Here is a 14,680-nt window from a genome sequence, read left to right on the forward strand (position 1 = left end):
TTTCGACAAAAAAATTTTCCCGCCAAAATTTTTCCCGCCAAAAAAAATTTACAAGGTTTTTAAAAGGTTTTATAAGGTTTCTACCTTAGAAAAGCCTTATAAACACCTTGTAAAGGCTTTTACAAGATTTTTTAAAGAGTTTTAAAAGGTTTTTTAAACAACTTGTAAACGCTTTTACAAGATTTTTAAAAGTTTTTAAAAGGTTTTTAAAAGGTTTTCAAATGGTTTTTAAAAATACTTTTAAAAGGTTTTTAAACACCTTGTAAACGCTTTACAATGTTTTTTAAAAACCTTGTAAAAGTTTTTATAAAATTTTTAAAAGGGTTTTAAAAGGTTTTTAAACACCTTGTAAATGCGTTTAAAAAGTTTCTAAAAGCGTTTACAAGGTGTTTAAAAACCTTTTAAAAGCATTTACAAGCTTTTTAAAAGCATTTACAAGGTTTTTTGTAAACACTTTTAAAAGTTTTTTAAAAGCGTTTACAATGTTTTTAAAAGGTATAAATTTCAATATTTTTGGCGGGAAAAATTTTCGATTTTGGCGGGAAAATTTTTTTTTTGGCGGGAAAAAATAATTTTTTTCGGGAAAAATTTTCGATTTTGGCGGGAAAAAAAAAATTTTGGCGGGAAAATATTTTTGGTTTTGATGACTGTACATTCTTGCTGGCACTCAAAAAGGGTAATTTGGTCATTTTGTATATAAAGAGGGGTAGTTTTAAAAATGGTCAACATGAAGGGGTATTTTTAAAAAGGGGTTTGGAAAAAGAGGCATTTTTGAGAATGCCCCATAAATAATAGGTAAACTTTCTTGCATTTGTTGGAAAGTGGAAAAACTATTAAAGGATCTAAGAAAGCTATAAAACCATAACTAAAAGGGAATTTTTTATAATTTTTGTACAAACTTTGAAAAATACTTATTTAAAAGAATATTTATGTATTATAAACTATTAAATAATTAATTTAATCAATAAGTTACTAAACATCTATAAAAGTATATAATTATATTTTGTTATATTAATTTCAAATCCACGGGATGCGTGAGATATTATCTAGTTATTAATAAAATTGAAAAGAGAACGGTAAAAAAAAACATTGGTCATTCCTCCTCGGGCAATGAGTAGGGACTTCAACATTTACATGATGGAGTAAAGTCAATAGTGTAAGAGTCTGTCATGAATTCTTGCAATACAAACAAGTTTTTAGCATTTTTCTTTTTAAAGATAATTTTTGTTGGATTTCTCAATTTCAATATTTGTTTTTTGGATAATGTATTCTCTTAGTAGTATTAAATATTATGACAAGAAAAAGGTGGAAAAAAAAAAAGCATTGGCCATTGGTCGAATAGGAAGCTTTGGTACCCTAAGTATCAGCTAATGAAAGGAACACGCTTGTTTTATAGTCAGAAACTCGTGTTCACCCAGTCAATAACATTTAATTTCTACAATGTTCGATTCCGGTTCGATTAATTTGGTACAACATATGAAATCTTGATCCTTAATCTCGCTTGGAAAAACTTTCGATTATGAAATTACATACATTCATTCTGTATCTGCTCGATTAATTCGGTATGAAATAATCAAACCAGTCAATTTCAAAATCGGTTAAATGAGAATGTAATTTTGGTTCGGTTTGGTTTAGATATGATGAATCCAATCCGGTCCAGTATAGAACACACGCTAAATGGGAGTTGCAATTCTTTTTCGTCTTTTTCTCACTCTTTTCTTTCCAGTCACGGTTTACCCGTCGCTATCAATCTCTCCCCCACCTGGTTGAAAGAGGAGACTCGTCGCCGTTCTTCGTGGCAGCACTTGAAAGGTTTGCTTCCTTCTCCTCTACTTCTCTCGCTTATCTTCTTAACAGCTCTTATTGTACAGACATTTTACGAATTTTGTTTCTTTTATAGAACTGTTTCCGTGAAATTCTCTTTATGTCTGTGTGTCATTTCGTTTTAAGTTCGTTGGTCCATTTTAGTGTCTCTCTTCGTTGGGTTTGTCGTGTGAAGATACGCAATTTCCATTTTGTTCTTCTGATCTTGACTCTTGAGTATCCCTTTTGGGTGTTGGAGAAATGCAGTTGGGTTAAATGTTAGGGTTTTACACTAGTTTCGTTCTCATCTTTAGTAATTTACTGGGATGTTGTCTTACTCGTGTCTTCTTCGTCTAGGTGTTGAAAAGTTGTGATTTTTATTAGGTTTCTGGAATTGGGTTTAGTCAATTTCAGGGTTTAAGGATAAGGGTTTTATGCTACCATCATCATGGGACTTGATATACCAGCTTCTTTTGGCTTACTGTGGATATTATGGGATGTTTTGTCTTGTAGGGTTGCAATGTATACCAGAAGAGAGCTGGAGGATTTGGAGTACAGATACTACAGTGAAATGAAAGATGGTACAAGGAAGGTCAAAATCTCAGAGTCTCTGTTCAGATGTCCCTTCTGCTACAGAGATCGAAAGCGTGATTACCAGTTTGATGACTTGTTTCGACATGCTTCTGGTATTGGCTATAGCTCCCGCACTAAGGATGGCCGAGAGAAAGCTAGACATTTAGCACTCGAGAGATATATGAGGAAGTATCTCCGCCCTCGGGAAAGACCCGATCCTACTCCAACTCCAGAAGATGTCTCTTTCCATCCTAAAGAAGAGTTAACCGGAAATTGGAATTCTACTTTGTCAGGTTCTGAAGAAGGAGAACTGATAAGCGTTGAAAATTCTACTTCACCGTATATTGTTAAAGCTGAACCGAAGTCTGTCTCAGGAGATGATCCTGGACGAAGTGGTGAAGAAAGACCAAATTTTTCTGATAATCCAAACTCTTCATTTAGCAATGAAGACAAATCATCCCCTGCCAAAAGACCTTGCCTAATTGCTGGTGTGAAAGAGGAAGAAGAACCTGTCCAACAGATTGGTCTCAGCCATGGTGTTAAGTTTTCTCCAAATTATCCTCAGATGCTGGATTCTTTGGCTGCTGGTAATGGGGATCAGATGTTTGTGCATCCCTGGAAAGGTATCCTGGCGAATATCAAAAGAGTTTTTATTGAGAAAACAAGAAAGTATGCTGGTGAGAGTGGAACCAAGATAAGGGAAGATATGGCCAGCAAAGGGTTTAATCCCCTCAAAGTCACGCCACTGTGGAACGGAAGACTTGGTTTTACTGGTTTTGCTATTGTTGACTTTGGTAAAGATTGGGACGGATTCAGAAACGCGACCATGTTTGAGAAACACTTTGAAGTGAATCAGTGTGGGAAGAGAGACTATGATCTCACTCGTTATCGAGGTGATAAACTTTATGGTTGGGTAGCAAAACAAGATGACTACTATTCAAGACATTATATTGGTGACCACCTCAGGAAACAAGGGGACTTGAAGAGTGTTTCTGGTAAAGAGGCAGAAGATCATAGAAGGACATTGTCACTGGTCTCAAACTTGGAAAACACACTGGAGACCAAAAGCAGTAGTCTTCAACAAATGGAGAGCGTATACAAAGAAACCAGTTCAGCTCTTGAGAAAAGAATGAGAGAGAAGGATGAAATGATCGACAGACATAATGAACGTATGTTCTCTTTCCATGATATGAATTTTTGCTTGATCTTGTATTTATTTGGAAACTGATTAGTTTACTTTTCAATGATTAGAAATGAGTATTATGCAGCAAACTTCCCGTGATTATTTGGCCAGTGTTTACGAAGAACATGAAAACGCTTCTCTTCATCTGGAAGCTCAAAGGAAAGCATATGAAGACCGGGAGAAATATCTAGATACGTGTCAAGCTAAGAATAAGACTGAGCGGAGAAAGCTTCAATGGCAAAAACAAAAGGTAACATTCACATGCTTTGCACAACTTTACCTTGTACTATCTTGATCTTAGCAATAATTCTTGGAATCTTAAATTTCTGCCAGAACTTAATGGCAATGCAAGAGCAACACAAAGCTGATGAAGACATGATGAGATTGGCAGAACAGCAACAGGTAGGCTATATACACTTTAAAAGTTAATGTTCAAGTTGCTGTCGGTTTGATTTTTGGTCATAGTTGTAAAGTTGGCTGTTGGTTTACAGAGGGAGAAAGATGAATTACGTAAGAAAGTTCGTGAGCTGGAGCAGCAGATCGATGCTGAGCAGGCATTGGAGCTAGAGATAGAGCGTATGAGGGGTGACTTGCAGGTCATGGGACACATGCAAGAAGGTGAAAGTGAAGATCCAATAATAAAGAAGATGATAGAAACGACAAAGGAAGAACTGAAGGACAAAGAAGAGGAGTGGGAATTCCAAGAGTCAATCTATCAAGCTCTTGTTGTAAAACATGGCTACACTAATGATGAGCTACAGGATGCGCGCAAGGCTCTGATCAATGTAAGCCTCCATGTTTTTGCCTGGTAACTCGTAATAGAACCAACACTCGGATGATAGTATAAGTGATTTGCCGTTTATGTTCTGGTACTTGTTACTCATGTCGTTTAAGCTATGCAGTCAATGCGACAGTTGACCGCACGAGCTTACATTGGTGTGAAGAGAATGGGAGCATTGGATGAGAAACCATTCCAAAAACTAGCTAAAGAGAAATATCCAGCCAAAGAAGCTGATGATAAAGCCGCAGAGCTCTATTCCTTGTGGGAAGAGCACTTGGGAGACTCGGCTTGGCATCCGATTAAGGTCGTCGTAAAAGATGGAAACCCAAAGGTAAAGAAACATATTCTTCTCTTCCAACAATGCTTCTAGATGATATCTTAGCTCCTGCAGTTTTAAGAACATGAGAGAGACTATAACGATTTTGCAGGAAGAACTGAATGAAGAAGATGTGAAGCTACAAGAGCTGAGGAAAGAGTTGGGGGAGGAAGTGTATGCAGCTGTGACACAAGCGCTAAAAGAAAGGAACGAGTATAATGGCAGTGGAAGGTACATAGTGCCTGAGCTTTGGAATTTTAAAGAAAACAGAAAAGCTACTCTCACGGAGGGAATTGTTTATCTGGTCAACTTGTGGAAACAGAAGAAACCGAAGCCGAAGCGTAGATAAGTAAATCTTCAGAAAAGAAAAAAAGACCCCTCTCTTGTTGATAATTAAGACTAGATAAGATTTTATGATTATCCCCACTAAGAATAGTTCTGTACTTTTTGATTTGTTGTTCCCCCACTAAGATATTAATTCCTCCACTTTTCTAAACTGCTGCATGCATGAATATATATCACAGACCTACTTATGGGTGTTGAATTGTTTTCTTTTAATTATTATGCACAGATTTATGAACATGCTTATATGCACCATTGAATTACAAGGCTTGTTTGGTTATTGAATTACAGTTGACCTTTCTACGTATTACAAATATATACAATCAAAAGGACTTCGTGTTAGTTTATACTGTCGTCGTGATGCTTTTTGGAGATTACTTCCTGTGTTGAGATGACGCCATAAGTAAGAAAATGCAGGGTACAAATAGAGCATTGAAAATCCCCTGTTTCAAGCTTATGAATCCTAACCATTCTTGTCAACGTTATTGCCACAAGCCGCACATTGTGCTTTTCTTGTATGCCTGCAGTGATAGTTTTGTGAATTAGTCGAGCTTATTCCTTGAACCGGATATATTTCTAAGAAATGGTTTTGTGATAAGTAAAGTTTCTACCTTTATGGTTCCTCTGTGACAAGCTTCAGTTCTGCCTTTTGTCTTTTTTCCGTCTCTTCATTATACCAGTTTCGTTCTTAAAAACTGAAGCACATTACTTGTCAACTGACAAAGAACTTTGTTCTCAAAATCTATAACTGTGCTTCCACATGCTCACTTGACCATTTAAATATAGGTTCTTCATCATCATCGGAGTCTCTTGGCCTTTGATACAGACAGGGAAGCTTCAGTCGGCTTAATCCCGTTTGCCAACATCTCTTTCATAAGTGTGACCGCCTTACGTACAGATCCATTCCTACGAAAACCAGCTATTAGCGTTGTGTACGACACAGCATCAGGCTTTAACCCGCTTTCAATCATTAGATCAAATATCATTTTCGCCTCTTTAAGATTTCCCATCTTACAACAACAAGCTATAAGTGCTGTGTAAGGCGCAGCATCAGGATCCACCCCACTTTCGATCATTTGATCAAAGATTCTTTTTGCCTCTGTAAGATCCCCCATCTTGCACTGCCGATCAATCAAAACCGTGTAGTAGAAGACATCTGGTTTAACATCAAAGGCTTTCATTTCCCTCGTAAAATCCAGTTCTGGATCGTTACTGAGCAAAACTGTGTATGTTACCACATCAGGTACGATTTCTCTCTTCTTCATCTCTTTAAAATGAGTTTTGGCTTTCTCCAGGTCGTTTAACTGGCAATATCTGTTAATCATGACTGTGTAGTAAACAACGTCTCGTTTAACATCAAAGGCTTCCATTTCCCTTTTCATATCCAACTCTGGAATGCTATTGAGTAAAACTGTGTATGTTACTACATCAGGTTTGACATCTCTCCTCTTCATGTCTTGAAAAAGAGCATAGGCTTGCTTCAGCTTGTTTAACCGGCAACAGGTGTTAATCATGATTGTGTACGTGAACAAATCAGGGATAATCTCTTTACTAAGTAATATTTCAAAAAACTGCCCGGCTTTTCTCACATTATTAACTCGACACCAAGCACCAATTAACCTTCCATACATGCTCTTCTCAGGTTCGACTCCAAGTTCCCACATTCTATCCAGTAAGTCTTGCGCTTTGTTGATATAATCCTTCTCGGCGCAAAGACTAGTGAATAGAGTAAAATACACACTCTTGGGCAGAGGAAATTCCAGTCTAATGAATCTTTCATAGGCCTGATCAAGACAGCCAGCTTCACAATAACCTTTCACCATACTTGCATCGTTTTCCTGAGATTTATGTTCCAAACTCTCATAGAACGCTTCAGCCTCGTCTAGTTTACCGGCAACAATCAGGCCTTCAATAACCCTGTTGTGTGTAACATAAGTGGGTTTTACCCCACGAGCTTCCATCAGTTTCAGAGTTTCGAGTGCCTCTACTGCAAGACCATTCCTAGCCAATCCACCAGCAAGTACATTATATATAATAATATCAGGTGTTTTACCTGTTCCGTCCATTTCAATCATCAAATCAAAGGCCTCAGAACATTTACCTTGTAGACAGCAACCACGTATCAAAGTCGTGTAGTTGATGACGTCAGGAGCTATTCCTTCAACCTTCATTTCTCGGAACAACTCAATGGCTTCGTCTACTTTGCCTAGCTTTCCCAAAGCATCAAATGCAACATTATAGCAAACCCTATCAAGAGGAATGTTCATCTCTCTAACCTCTTTAAACAGATCACAAACGTCCGAGAACTTTCCTATCTGACAACAGCACTGAAGGATTGAGCTTACAATCACACAATTTATTCTTACTCTTTTCTCCACCATTTTGTTAAATATATCCAAAGCTTTAGGTACATTCATACTCCTGCGATGTACCTCAATTAAAGCCGAGTAAACATAGACATCCGGATCAATCCCAAGCTCCTCCATGTCAACAACTGCGCTTTCAGCATCTTCTATACGCATCTCATTACATAAACCACGAACCACTTTGCGATATGCAATTCCAAGAACACTCTTTTCCACCAAAACATTTGCATCCCTCAATGGTTGGAGAAGAAGATAAGCTATACCTGCCATCTGATTTAAGCACAGTCCTTTAATGAAATTCATATAGAACACGCAAGGATTCCTCGTCTCTGAGTTTAACAGTCTACTTAGAAGCTTCTCTACTCCTTCTGTATCATCATTCCTACACAATGCTTTAACCACAAGCACATAAGTATGCGCATCAGCATCCAACCTCAGCCGCTCAATCTCCCAAAAAACACCAACCACCAAATCAGTTCTCCCAGAAGCAATCATACGGCTCAACAAAAAATTCAGAGCCTTTATATCCGAAGCACGACCTAGGGAATAATAAGACTGGAAGAAAAATTCAACAGCTTCATCAAACATTTGAAGATTAGCAAAGGCTTTAACCAATGCAGTAGAGACCCGAGTCAACAACACCAATGACACTTCTGCTTCTCCAATGGCGTTAAACAACTCCATGACAGTGAAACCACGTCCCTCATCTCCTTTTCTAATGAACCCCATAAAAAAAGGATCCAACTTTTGATCCAAACCACAACCACAAACGATTCTGATCACAGCTGCATAAGCTCGGAGACTAGGCAAAGACCCATTTCCTTCAATTCGTTTTAGAAACGACAAAGCAAGAAAAGGATCATCCTTCATAGTATTCAAAACCCGAAGAACCCCAATTTCATTCAACTCCAATACATTACAATCAAAGTTACCTTCTTTCACTTGCTCCGACTGTGAGATTGCAAAGTTCTCCTTCCGGGCGAGTGCAGATACCACGTAGAATCGCGAAGAGGGTGCTCTTCGAATCAATCCTCTCACATGTGAGAGTATTGGAATCGGAAAAACCCGCATGAAATTTTGGAAATAAGCAAGCGGAGAGACACTAATTGAGCAGAGATTTTTCCGACCATAAGAGAAACTGACACAGTTATAGCTCCAAAGATTTTCTCAGGGTTTTACTTTCACAGAAATCGAACCGAACTGAACCGTCTCCAATCCGTAATTTTTTTCAATTCGAACTCAAACCGAAATAACATTGTAGTTATACCGTATCAAACCGAAGTAAATTGATTTTTAATTCGTAAAAATATGTTTGGGCCAATAAGGCCCACTCGTTATATGAGTTGAGAGTTTTGATAACATAATCGCTTCACTTCCTTAAACCCTTAAAAACTTCAGAATCAATCTCGTCAGTTCCACCGCCGGTGTGCCGTCGCCGATATGCTTCGTCGTATTTTTTACAAGCGTGCACGGTTAGTTAGTAGTCTCTGTCTAGTTATTTAGTCTAGTTCATTTGTTTTGTAATAGCAATCTCACGAAATTGGTTTTCGAATTGAAACTAATTTGGGGAAAAAAATTGAACTTTTGATTTTTTGATTGGCAGTGATGATTTAGCTTACTGTCATCGTCTGTTGCACGTTCCGTATAGCGAACCAGAGTCTGATTCAAAGGTAATTTCAGAAATCATTGGTATTGTTACAAAGAAAGAAGCATCATCATCATCATCATCACCAGTTTCGGAATCAACTCAACACTGGCGTAAGAACTGGCAAGATTTGAGAAAGAATAGGTTAACAGCTAGTAACTTCTCGCGTGCAATTGGGTTTTGGCCTGACGGTAGACGAAATCTTTGGTTTGGAAAAATCGGGGTATCGAAACAGTTCAGTGGGAACCGAGCTACGTTTTGGGACACTGATAACGAGGTTGCAGCATTAGAGAGATACAACGAGTTAACCGGTAACGAGATTCTCATGCCTGAGTTCTTTGTGTATAAGAATGGTGAAAGCCCTGAAGAAGACTGGTTAGGAGCTTCTCCTGATGGAGTGATTAATGTAGTTAAAGACGGTGTTACTTCAAGCGGTGTGTTAGAAGTGAAATGCCCGTTTTATAATGGGGAGGAAGTTGTGTATCCGTGGAAGAAGGTTCCTTGGAGTTGTGTTCCTCAGCTTCAAGGTTTGATGGAGATTGTGGATGCTGATTGGTTGGATTTGTATTGTTGGACTCCTAAAGGAAGCAGTCTCTTTAGAGTTTGGAGAGATACTGCGTTTTGGGAGGATATGAAACCTGCACTGTTTGATTTCTGGTTGAAGCATGTTTTACCTGCAAGAGAGGTTTACAAAAACACTGATATAAAAGATCCTCAGGTGAAGCTGAGAGAGTTTATGCCGGATCATTGGCATCAAGATTGCAAGAAGATTATGCGTGGATCTGAGAGAATCAGCGAAAGCTCTAACCGTTTGTTCTATGAGATAGATGGGAAGCTTGTAGATTGAGATTTTGGTGGAGTGGAACCCTGCAAACAAAAGTCATGATGTTTCTTGCTTTCATTTGAATGTTATTTGCTTTGTTCGTAATGTGGTAAAGACGTAATGAAGCTCTTGCGATGAGCTTTAAGTACATATTTCATATTGTATACTTTGTTTTTTGTTGTTTCATCAGCCTTTTGTTACATCAGAATATTGTTTGGTCACACTTTTTAAAGTTCTCTCAATAGAAATCTAAAATTTGCGACTGTGTGTATTGGACGGTTGGATTGAAGCTCAATTAGCCGTAGTTTATAAGAATATGTGGTTGGGATTATGCCACCTAGGATGGACTTACTTGCCACTTGTCATATCTGTTCTATCAAGTACCAACCGTCCAGTGAAACAGAGAATTACAGAGAGACGCGTCGTCTTCCATGATGCTCTCAACGGTGACGGCGACGGCGGTTTCTCTGCCGGTTTTCAAATTGAAACGGCCGTTCAAAGTGGCAGCGGAGAAATTCCCGACGTTTTTGCCGAGCGATGTTGAGAGAATCAAAGACAAGTTTGCTCTGAAGCTCGCCGCCAGAATCGAGAGGCTTCCCGTATCTGTAAGTGACACCTTTACAACTATAAATCTTTTTCAAATCGGTTAAGTAAGATCCTTTCATGATGATTGAGAATTTTGAGCTTCTCATATTTTCTTAGCTGCAATTTAGTCATGTGACAGTTAAGTTGATTGACTTAACTTAGGTAAGCTTCACTGAAAAAAGTATTATGAGCAGTTGCGTGACACCGCTGACACGGAACGAGACAACAAGTCCTGTTGTGCTTCTGCATGGATTTGATAGGTACTAATTTGTTTGATCTTAATTCAGATTATGTGGTATCTTTTAAGTGTAAAACTCTTGTCAAACAGTTCTTGTTTAGAGTGGAGATACACTTATCCATTGCTTGAAGAGGCTGGTTTAGAAACATGGGCATTTGATATCCTTGGTTGGGGTTTTTCTGATTTAGGTTCTTTTCCCCCTCTCTTATCTTTTACTTCCTTTCCCTTTCTCTCTTACTCGCACTTATGCAATTTCCATGCTTCTCTCTTTAGGGAAACTTCCAACGTGTGATGTAACGTCTAAAAGAGAGCATTTTTACAAGGTTTGTAGTCATTTTCTTTACTTAATGTGGCTTTCATGTTAGTTGAGGGGAATTGATTTGGCTCTTCTTGTATGGGAACCATAGTTTTGGAAGACTCATATTAAAAGGCCTGTGGTTTTGGTTGGGCCTAGCCTCGGTGCTGCTGTTGCAATTGATATTGCAGTCAACCATCCAGAAGCGGTACTTGTAGAATCCTTAAGGAGCTTACATTATTTCTCATAAAGAAGTTTATTAGTAAACATGTTCAGAAGGTATTGACTATGAGAAGAAATTTATGAATGTATTAAGGTTGAGTCCTTGGTTTTAATGGACGCAAGCGTTTACGCTGAAGGTACTGGAGACTTGGCAACTTTACCCAAAGCAGCAGCTTATGCTGGGGTAAGTTCTCATCAACTTCTATACATAACAGTCCCCTGACTATGCTGGAGGATGATCCTCTTTGTAAAACTCTCAGCTATGTTAACTTTATGTTTTTTTGGGTATATGAATTTGGGATTTTAGGTATATCTACTGAAGAGTATTCCATTAAGGTTATACGTGAACTTCATTTGTTTCAATGGTATTACATTGGAAACAAGTTGGGACTGGACAAAGGTAAAGAAGCCTTACTAAGGAGTTCTTATTGGTAAACAAGGAACTAGCTCTCAATCTGTTTATATTTTTCTTCTCAATCTAGATTGGTCGCTTGCATTGTTTATATCCTTGGTGGGAAGATGCAACTGTTAGTTTTATGACTAGCGGAGGATACAACGTAACTTCTCTTATTAAAAAGGTACTTTCTTTTAAACCACTTCCTGTTCAATTAGATTTTGGAAAAGTTGAAACCAAGAATCTGTTGCAGGCTACTGAAAAGAATTATGTTCTGCAGGTTTCACAGAAGACACTGATACTATGGGGAGAGGATGACCAAATCATTAGCAACAAACTCGCTTGGGTTAGATTTTTCTTAACACTATATAACTATATTTAAAATGGTCTCTCTAGTTCTAAATCATTTCTTCTTCAATGCAGAGACTGCATGGAGAATTACCGAACGCTCGAGTGGCACAAATATCAGACTGTGGACATCTTCCCCACGTCGAAAAACCGGCTACTGTGGCTAAACTGATCACAGAGTTTGTTAGAGAGACTTGTTACAGGCAAGTGGTTGAAAGTATATCTTAGAGCCTTGGGGGGTTGGGAATTATTGAAGGTGTGTTTCTTACCAAAATCTAACTACTTAAATTGTATAGTTGATACTTCACTTCTTTCATTGTTGGTTGGTCTTTTTTTGAATAAATAAAACAAATCCCCCACACTTGGTGTACTCTATGATTGATCAAAATAAATTATTGCTGTATATAGTATTTTTTTTTTTACACAAGAAATGAGTTGGTAAGGTTGTTGTTGAGAGGTCTTCATCATAAAACTCATCACTTCCGAAATCGTTTGTTTCCATTCTCATCACTAAGATTTAATGTTCTGTTTTTCTTTCTTTACTCAAGATTCGATTAGAGCAACCTCTTTTACATAGATAGACGAAAGCCCAACAAACGCCTGAGCTTCATGTTCCCACTCATAATAGAATCAAAAGTGGATGTCTTTGTCTCTCTACACGTGGCCAAATCCCAACCTTACATCAGAATCCCATAGAAACGCTAGTAATGATGAGAAACAGTCTGAAAACAGAGGAGATGACCAAACTTGAAGCACCACTGCCTGGGTTGCCTGGGTTGAATACTCCTGTTGGACCAAACACCGGAGGAGTTCCCGGGAACGGAGTTCCTGGAAATGGATTAGTTCCATTGGACGGAGTAGTTCCGTTGGACGGAGTTGTTCCAGTTGGTGGAGTTGTTCCCGTTGGTGGTGTAGTTGATGGAGGTGATCTTGTAGAGGAGCTGTTATAAAATAGTAAGTAAAGTTCACGTTTTAATGTGAATGAGACAGCTTTTAAGTTAAATGGAAGTGATCATACAAACCTAGGGCTTGAAGGAAAGATGCAACCAGTACCCAAATCTGCAAAAAAAGAACATCATTTTAACATCACAACTTTATCATCCAAAGACTTAAGACTTTTAGGGGTGGTTGGTTGACTTTACTGGAAGGTGGGTTTGGATTGGTAGTGGCAGTGCCGGAGAAATTGCAGCTTCCAGGGACTTGAGCTGCGTTTTGGAAATAGCTATTAACAGCCCAATCACAGTGGCTTTTGATGGTGTTAGGTTGATAACAAGGAGCCTTGTCATGGATTGGATTACAATCTGCTAAGGTTCCACATGCATAGTCTATTGCTGTTTGAAGCTCTTTCTCTCCTATTCCATCTTTGCAGAGACAGTAAATTGCACCTAGAAAGAGATAGATATATATTTAGCTTTAGATTGAAATCTTTTAAATTATATTATAGAACCTATATGATAATAGATGTTTGTGAAAAGATCATTCCTTTACAGAAAGTTTGATTAAGGAAATAAGAAAATAAGAGTTAAATCATTAATAGAGAAGAAGAAGAAAGCTTTACTTGAAGATTTGGTGAAGGCCAAGAGAAGCAAGAGACCCAAAAACACGTTCATGATGATTAGTCCTAAGATCGGTGTTTAGGAGAACCACAAAAGAAAAACTTTGACCTTAGACCAAGAACTAAAAGATGATGGCTTTAGAGAGAGAGAGATGTACAGAAATTTAAGAGTATTAGAAAATGAAAGGTGGTTTAATAAAGAGATTGAAAGAAACAAAAAAAGAAAAACATTGTTAAAAAACCTTGTAAGTTAGTGTTTTGGTTCCAATATTCCAACGAGGATTTCTTTTGTATTGACTTGTACACTGAAATAAAATAAACCTTTTTCAAAAAATAAATATATTATTATATAATAGGTTGATTTTTATAACGTACAAAAGAAAGAGTTGAAGAATTGACATGTATCGACGAACATAATGCATTTACGTATGCAAGATATGCGTGCGGGGTCCTCTCTGTTTGTTGTTGCCAGAATAATGCATCTTTGGTAAATTATGTATTTAACGCATCTTTAGTTTAGCAATTTTTTTGATATGAGTCACGTTTTATGTGCAAAATAAAACAGTTTTGAAATTTACAATATTGATGAGTCAAAATATTCTGATGAAACGTTTCTAAATTCAATAATATAATTCTATTACTTTTAAAAGGGGTATGTACTTCTCTTGTTGTGTGTGTACACGACCGAAACGGTAATAGTTTTGGGTTTGAACACCGATTTTTGTTTGTTTAATGGTTTAAACTTTGAACTCAATTTAAGAATGGTTTTGACTAGTTAATGCATACGTAAAGCTTAATTTAATTAATGCATTACACACTTATTCATCAACCCCATTCACCATATTCATATGAGCTGGCTTAGAGACTCATAGCCATGTAATATGATATGGTTTGAAACTTATATATAGCAATTGGGGATGTAGCTCAAATGGTAGAGCGCTCGCTTTGCATGCGAGAGGCACGGGGTTCGATCCCCCGCATCTCCAAATACTTTTTTACCTTCTTTTTTATTTTATTTTAGTGAACACTAAATATTCTATTACCATACAAAGTCATAATGGTACTACTACACATCGCTGAAAACTATATTTTATTAACTGATGTTCTTCTATCAACTTTTTTTCTCTGTAGAACAATTGGTTTTGTTGCAGACTGCAGTAGATGAATTATGAATATATACGAGAGATCCTTTGGAAACAATTACAAAACGC

At 37.6% G+C, this 14,680-nt stretch overlaps 5 protein-coding genes and 1 non-coding gene across 10 annotated transcripts; 4 read left to right on the top strand and 2 right to left on the bottom strand.

The window, feature by feature from the left end:
• Nucleotides 1–1,699: 1,699 nt before the first annotated feature.
• Nucleotides 1,700–5,200, top strand: LOC104755673 (factor of DNA methylation 4-like). 2 transcript variants are annotated; one of them, XM_010478106.3, is made up of 7 exons: nucleotides 1,700–1,812; nucleotides 2,317–3,545; nucleotides 3,628–3,809; nucleotides 3,893–3,961; nucleotides 4,051–4,344; nucleotides 4,462–4,671; nucleotides 4,769–5,200. In XM_010478106.3, exons 2-7 carry the CDS (start codon nucleotides 2,324–2,326, stop codon nucleotides 5,003–5,005), a joined length of 2,214 nt encoding a protein of 737 aa, XP_010476408.2. In that variant the 5' UTR covers nucleotides 1,700–1,812; nucleotides 2,317–2,323; the 3' UTR covers nucleotides 5,006–5,200. The 2 variants fall into 2 exon arrangements, with proteins under 2 accessions (XP_010476408.2, XP_010476407.2); XM_010478105.3 differs by lacking the exon at nucleotides 1,700–1,812 and having other exon boundaries at nucleotides 1,841–3,545.
• A 28-nt stretch (nucleotides 5,201–5,228) lies between these two features.
• On the bottom strand, nucleotides 5,229–8,515 carry LOC104755674 (putative pentatricopeptide repeat-containing protein At1g13800). Of its 4 annotated transcripts, XM_087497142.1 has the most exons (4): nucleotides 8,297–8,507; nucleotides 7,100–8,185; nucleotides 5,610–6,999; nucleotides 5,229–5,519 (listed from the first exon to the last, which is right to left on the bottom strand). In XM_087497142.1, exons 1-3 carry the CDS (start codon nucleotides 8,433–8,435, stop codon nucleotides 6,983–6,985), a joined length of 1,242 nt encoding a protein of 413 aa, XP_087353268.1. In that variant the 5' UTR covers nucleotides 8,436–8,507; the 3' UTR covers nucleotides 5,229–5,519; nucleotides 5,610–6,982. The 4 variants fall into 4 exon arrangements, with proteins under 4 accessions (XP_087353268.1, XP_087353266.1, XP_087353267.1 ...); XM_087497140.1 differs by having other exon boundaries at nucleotides 5,610–8,185; XM_087497141.1 differs by having other exon boundaries at nucleotides 7,100–8,507.
• A 215-nt stretch (nucleotides 8,516–8,730) lies between these two features.
• Nucleotides 8,731–10,094, top strand: LOC104755675 (uncharacterized). The gene is made up of 2 exons (XM_010478109.3): nucleotides 8,731–8,836; nucleotides 8,968–10,094. Exons 1-2 carry the CDS (start codon nucleotides 8,805–8,807, stop codon nucleotides 9,854–9,856), a joined length of 921 nt encoding a protein of 306 aa, XP_010476411.1. The 5' UTR covers nucleotides 8,731–8,804; the 3' UTR covers nucleotides 9,857–10,094.
• A 77-nt stretch (nucleotides 10,095–10,171) lies between these two features.
• On the top strand, nucleotides 10,172–12,317 carry LOC104755677 (alpha/beta hydrolase domain-containing protein VTE7). Its single transcript, XM_010478110.3, has 10 exons — nucleotides 10,172–10,437; nucleotides 10,580–10,677; nucleotides 10,746–10,843; nucleotides 10,929–10,978; nucleotides 11,063–11,158; nucleotides 11,267–11,356; nucleotides 11,480–11,572; nucleotides 11,655–11,750; nucleotides 11,847–11,912; nucleotides 11,990–12,317. Exons 1-10 carry the CDS (start codon nucleotides 10,264–10,266, stop codon nucleotides 12,140–12,142), a joined length of 1,014 nt encoding a protein of 337 aa, XP_010476412.1. The 5' UTR covers nucleotides 10,172–10,263; the 3' UTR covers nucleotides 12,143–12,317.
• A 77-nt stretch (nucleotides 12,318–12,394) lies between these two features.
• Nucleotides 12,395–13,729, bottom strand: LOC104755678 (PLASMODESMATA CALLOSE-BINDING PROTEIN 1). Its single transcript, XM_019238722.2, is given in 5 exon segments — nucleotides 12,395–12,635; nucleotides 12,637–12,855; nucleotides 12,937–12,973; nucleotides 13,057–13,299; nucleotides 13,473–13,729. Coding segments are annotated over 5 exon segments (618 nt in total). The 5' UTR covers nucleotides 13,525–13,729; the 3' UTR covers nucleotides 12,395–12,568.
• A 653-nt stretch (nucleotides 13,730–14,382) lies between these two features.
• Nucleotides 14,383–14,455, top strand: TRNAA-UGC (transfer RNA alanine (anticodon UGC)). Its single transcript has one exon. It is a non-coding gene; the product is annotated as a tRNA-Ala (tRNA).
• The last annotated feature ends 225 nt before the right edge of the window (nucleotides 14,456–14,680 follow it).

Source organism: Camelina sativa, chromosome 17 (genome assembly GCF_030686135.1).
Source record: "Camelina sativa cultivar CO46 ecotype springtype chromosome 17, ASM3068613v1".
In the NCBI taxonomy this organism is placed as follows: domain Eukaryota; kingdom Viridiplantae; phylum Streptophyta; class Magnoliopsida; order Brassicales; family Brassicaceae; genus Camelina; species Camelina sativa.